At 38.0% G+C, this 5,951-nt stretch overlaps 1 protein-coding gene across 1 annotated transcript; it reads left to right on the top strand.

Annotated features, from left to right (window-relative positions):
- The first annotated feature begins 719 nt into the window (after positions 1 to 719).
- rergla (RERG/RAS-like a) lies at positions 720 to 5,538 on the top strand. Its single transcript, XM_069716147.1, is given in 6 exon segments — positions 720 to 771; positions 863 to 919; positions 2,881 to 2,958; positions 5,020 to 5,170; positions 5,256 to 5,386; positions 5,389 to 5,538. Coding segments are annotated over 6 exon segments (618 nt in total). The 3' UTR covers position 5,538.
- Positions 5,539 to 5,951: the final 413 nt, after the last annotated feature.

The following is a 5,951-nucleotide window of genomic DNA, read 5'->3' on the forward strand; positions in this document are numbered from 1 at the left end:
CGTACCTAACAACTTTGCCTCCATTATAATTACTATGACCTTAGAGGCTGCAATTAATGTCACCTTCTGGGTGCCTTTAGCCCAGTAGGTTTAATAGGTCATATAGTCCAACTATTTGGAACAGATGTGTGGTTAACAGGCAGGTCAGGTACACCATCAGTCATGGAGGACTTGTTTTTCCATAAAAAAGTACTTTTACTTTTAGATACTTTAAGTACATTTGTTGAAAATACTTCTGTACGCTCGTTTAGTAGAATTTAGCAAAATTTCACCTTTATTGAAGGATTTTGAAACTTCTCCCTCCACTAAAATGTTATAATCGAAACTTGGCAGTGAGTTGATTTTAAAGTGCTGCATTGTAAATTGGACTTTCTTGGTCAGAGAGAATTTAACATATAGCCTTTAATTTAGCAGCGCATGTCCAACTACTACTTTTAATGTAATTATTCCTGCTAATTTTAAGGGAAATAAAAAAAAGAACAAAAGCAAAGAAATTTAGAGATGTACTAATAATTGCAATGTAATCCTTACATGGCCGGATCCTCCATAGAAACGCCCCTTGCGCCGACCGCCTCCTCCTGGTCGAGCGCTCATGAAGAGGACGCGGAGCGGCTCATCACTTCTCAGGACTTTGACTTTCAGCCAGCTTTTTATTCACTTTGAAAGCATTAAATGTGAAGGGTATTTCTATATTTGAGACAATCGTTCCTACAGTGAACATGAAGGAGATTAAGATTGGTGTGCTGGGCTGTGAAGGAGTCGGGAAATCAGGTAGGAGAGCAGTGGTGCAAGATTCTTGGCGTCGGAGATAAAGCTGTCCTTCTGTTGGACCTCACCTGTCCGTGTGTCTGTCTCTATACAGCTCTGATCGTACGTTTCCTCACTCGACGCTTTATTGGCGAGTACGCTTCTTCTTCAGGTGAATATTCTTTGAAAATAAAAAACAAAATGCTTCTATTGCTTCCACAACTGTGGACTAATTGAGAACAAACTAATAAAAAAAACAACCTAATAAACAAGGTTTTATTTTTTTTTTTAGGGTTTAACAGTTAAACCCTAAAAAAAATAAAATAAAACCTTGTTTTCTTTATGACTTGTTTGTCTTAATTTCATGAATTAATTTAACTGCTCCTTCATCAGATTCCCGTGTTTGAATGAACCCAGCTAAAAGCCCGACGGATTATATGCAACCCTTTTATTATTCCTTCTGGGTTTAAACTACGGGACTTTGACCGTATCATATGGCATGTACCCACTGTTCTCAAGCATGCATGATGTTATAACCTTCACACCAAAATACATTTCAATTTTGGGATCTCTTTTTCTGATCATTTTAAGCAGAATGTTTGTATGTTTGTTATATTTCATTTTACTTTTCCATACAAACTCGATTCCATATTTCTGCTTCAGTTAAAAGGCTCATCGATCTATCAACAACTACTAATGTCCTATACTTTATTTTATTTGTATTTGCATAAGCAGGCCTATTAATACATACTATTAAGTAGGGCTGGGTCTTTAGACCATTTTTCCTTTTAACCAGAATTTGTCTTCAGCATTAAATGCCCTCACATGTTCAGTGTAATATGTTTTACTTATTCTTTGATCAAATGGTTTCTGATCTAAATTATCCTTTTTGCTAAATGATTTGCATATAAGTGATTTTGATTGGCTGGTTTAGCATACCGTATTTTTCGGACTATAAGGCGCACTTAAAATCCTTAAATTTTCTCAAAAATTGATAGTGCGCTTTATAATCCAGCGCGCCTTATGTATGGTTACTTGTTGTGCTTATTGATCGATTTTATGTGGTACAATGCGCTCAAAAATCTGTCGAAATGTGTAAGTACGACTTTGGTAAGCAAAGAAGCCGCTCCGCTCAATGGCTATTCGGAGCATTACGGTACGATGTGTCACGACCTGATCGGCCCGTAACAGGAATGTAATGTCTGAACTAAAAGTGCATTCATGTGAGGCAGCCCGCGCCCGGAGTATGCGTTAGCTACAATAAACCAATCAGAGAACAGTATTTAGTACGCTTACCCCCTCCACTTTTTATACGTAATACTTACTGTGCTTCAACATTATATTACAGTACATTTGTGTGTACGTAAAAGGACTCCAAAAATGGCACCTGTTAAGAGGCATGCTTACGAAGCGGGTTTCAAACTCCAAGCAATTAGCTACGCTAAGTGAGTGTATTTTTCTGTACCGGTATTTGTTGTTACAACTGAGTTGAATAAAGTTTGGTTTACCGGACTGTGTTGTTTTTGTTAATGCGCCTTATAATCCGGTGCGGTTTATGTATGAACATAGACACGTTAATTCACAGTGCGTTTTATAATCCCGGTGCGCTTTATAGTCCGAAAAATACGGTATATATATATATATTCATCTAGCTCCAGTTCTTTCGACGCAACCCCTCTCAACTCGGTTTCTGGTCTAATAAATTATGTACAACTATGTAAGGGACAGATACAATTTTTAAACTGACATTTTTTTTTAAAACTAAAACTATTGTATATATTGTATATTGTATTGTAAATATTAGCAAAAATAGTGCACACCACAGGATTTTGAGATAAGAACAGGTGCACTGCTTTTGCCAGTCTTTTCTGGGTTTAAATCAGAAACTGTAAAAATCACTTAGGTCTTAAGTTGACTAACAAATGACAATTTTAGTGTTAATGTATTGCTTTGGTCCCACAGTCTTGTATATAATTAGGTACAGAGGTTTTGTCACTTTTCATTGTCATGTTTTTGTACTTTTAACTTTCAGATTGTAATATTTTTTGTGTGCACAGGCAGCCAACAAAAAAGGGAGTTTAGTCCTTTAGTCCATCCTTTTTTTCATTCTGCTGCTCCCTCTTTCTTCTACAGAGTGTATGTACAGAAAGTGTCTGTCCGTGGATGGGAGGCAGATTAATCTAGAGCTCTATGACCCATGCCCCCAGGTGAGTTTATCATGTCATGTAAGACATCACAAATTACTGCAGTGATCCCATAATGAATAAGTGACAAATAAGGATGCATAATAATTATATGTATCTAACCAAACAAAGTGTTTTGGAACATCTTTAAAAATTAGGGGATATATCTCAGGAGGTTTACAGTAGATGTAATAATTCGGAATGAAATGATATGGTATTCTATGACCTTTCTATGTGATGTAGTTTTAACTTTAAGGCTAAACATGGCACAGAACTGTGAATATATGCTTTAAAAGGAAATTGTAAGCAAATACAGAAGTCAGAACTCATCAGCTTGTATGTGTTTCATTGATGTCTCCAAAGCTTTTGATTGTGTTACTCATAGGCAGTTGTTTGTTAAATTGAGTCAAAGAAGGCTGCCTCAATACATTGTGAGAATACTGGCCTACTGGTACACTCACCATCTCAATTATGTAGGTGAAATGGGGCAGTAGTGTCTCAGCCCCATTTGTGGTTATCCATGGTGTCAGGCAAAGGGGAATTCTGCCTCCGGTTCTGTTTAACTCGTATATTGATGATCTGTCCCAGCGTGTTATCTTTTACCTGGGCCAAAGAGTCTGTAATAGAAATTGATTGTATGAGAGAAATGTAACTGAAGAGGTGTAACAACTGGGATTTGAAACCGAATAAACCAGTTGATAAGTGTTAAAGTTAACCCTGACTCTTTCCAGCCGCTGTTTTTTCCATTTTGCGAGGCTCAACTATTCTACTTATTACCAAGTATTTAATTCTAACCAAGCCCCATCATTTGCTCACTGTACAAAGCTCACGTAACTCTCTTTTTACCAGCTGTCTTGCTTATGCAAGATTAGATAACTAATCTACTTATTGAGTTACCCTAACTATCGACTCATCTTCTCACCTACGTTCTCACCGCATGTTGTATCTCACATCAATAGGTTCTAATCTAACGATGACACCCATCTATTGAAATAGATTGACCCATCCTGATAGTTTATCTCTTATCATCTCTCTCTTAATAGTTATCTCTGACCAAATCTAAATAGCAGCTTCTATAACCTTATTTAGCTAAAGACATGTAATAGCTAAACCCTGATCATCCACTTAACAAGCAGTGAATTAAACCACAGGGGTTTAGTTAAATCTTAATCCTATTCCATCTCCATCTCCCAATTCAGTCATGTTTGGATTGTTTAATGTCAGATCACTGTTTCTGCAATGATTTTGTAGTATCAAAGCAATTGATTTGATTTATTCATGGTTACTGAGAGACTATTGGACACATGGGTAACTCATAGTGCCTGACAGATTCACAATGCATCCAAATCCACATTGCTTCTTTTTTGTGAAATTGCTCAAGAAATCTTAAGTACAGCGAGGTGTAGCGCATATTAGTGATGGGCATTTCAAGCAAAAACATTATTTAAATAAGTCCCCCACCCCGTTCCCCTTTGATCTGTATTCAGATCATTTGCACTGCTGCACGCACAACCAAATTAGCCAGTAGAGATGCAGACAGTTCTTGTACACAACATCTATTGCAATGCACTTCCTTTCATGATTAAATTAGAGCTCAATGAGTGGAAAGCAAAAGTAAGTCCATCCCATCCATCTTCCTTTGCAGAGTCAATCAAGCAGAGCTGCCGTCAGCTGAACCAATGCCTCCATCCAGAGTGGAGTCTCAAGTCCATTAATATGAGTTAGAGAATGAGGACAGAAAGACCATCCCAGTGTCACCTCACCACCAACAAAAACTCCAAACCTCTATTAGTATTAAGACTTTCGTTTATGTATTCCACTCTTTTATTCATTTTCATGATCTTATGTCTTATGTGTATTTTGTAAAGCGCTATAGTCCACATGCTGTATATGAAGTACTATAACCTGTATGTCTAATGCAGTGTATACAAGGATTAACAGTGAACCACACTGACTAACTACTACTCGCTGGTGGATGCCTTATCTTCGTGGTTCTTTTCTAACTTTTGCGTTATGAAGGGGCTGGTTCAATGTGAATGAATTCTTTTGACTACAAAAAACATTTTTTCCTATGCAATTTCATTGTCAGTCTCTCACTATTTCCAGGCTACTTTAAATGATCAGATCCACTGGGCTGATGGTTTCATTGTGGTCTACGATATAAGTAACCGCTCCTCCTTCTTCACTGCAAAAGCCATAGTGCACCTAATTAGAGAACTACACTTGGGAACTGCCAAAAGGTATGTGCTAAGACTATGGTAATTTAATATGCAAATCAGGGTAATCCATTGATTGTGTGACCCTGCTCTGCTCTTTGACCCACAGGGACACAGACTCACTCGTATTTTTGGTGGGCAACAAACAGGACCTGTGCCACATGAGAGAGGTAGGGCGTGAAGAAGGTCAATGTCTTGCTGCTGAGTTTCGCTGCCAGTTCTATGAGCTTTCTGCAGCTGAGCACTACCAGGAGAACTCATATTCTCCAAGATGGTACATAACGCGAGTGTGAGCTACAAGGCCAACGAACGCAGGAGACGCCCCAGCGGCTCGAAGTCCATGGTCAAACTCATCAACAATGTGTTCGGGAAGAGGAGGAAATCAGTGTAAGGACAGCTATCAGTCAAGGCTGAACCAATAGCATGGGACTGAAACACAGACTCTGGCTAGGCTTTGATTCTTTCATTATGTTTTTTGATTTGCATTAAAGTGACGCCTTTTTGTAATAGGCAGTCCCTCCAATTTGTGTGGTGTTTTTGTTATTGTTAGAAATAAAAATGCTTGATTTTGCCCTTCTTTCAAATATTACAATGCAATTTTTAGAGTTTTATGTAATTTTTTGCAGTAAAATTGCAGGCGTTAAAAGTAAAACTGCAATTAGCAAATATGATAAGTTCAGGAAAGCTTCTTTTTTTTTTAACACTGTAGACCAGGGGTCTGCAGTATGAGCTACCAGATAGCTCGCGAATTACTGTCCGAGAGGTAGTGAGAGGTAGAGGAGCGCCCGGACACTTTTATTTGGTC

Source organism: Brachyistius frenatus, unplaced genomic scaffold (assembly GCF_029030835.1).
Source record: "Brachyistius frenatus isolate BFR_SWC_R1_liver_20210118 unplaced genomic scaffold, ASM2903083v1 Contig_152, whole genome shotgun sequence".
Taxonomy (NCBI): Eukaryota; Metazoa; Chordata; class Actinopteri; family Embiotocidae; genus Brachyistius; species Brachyistius frenatus.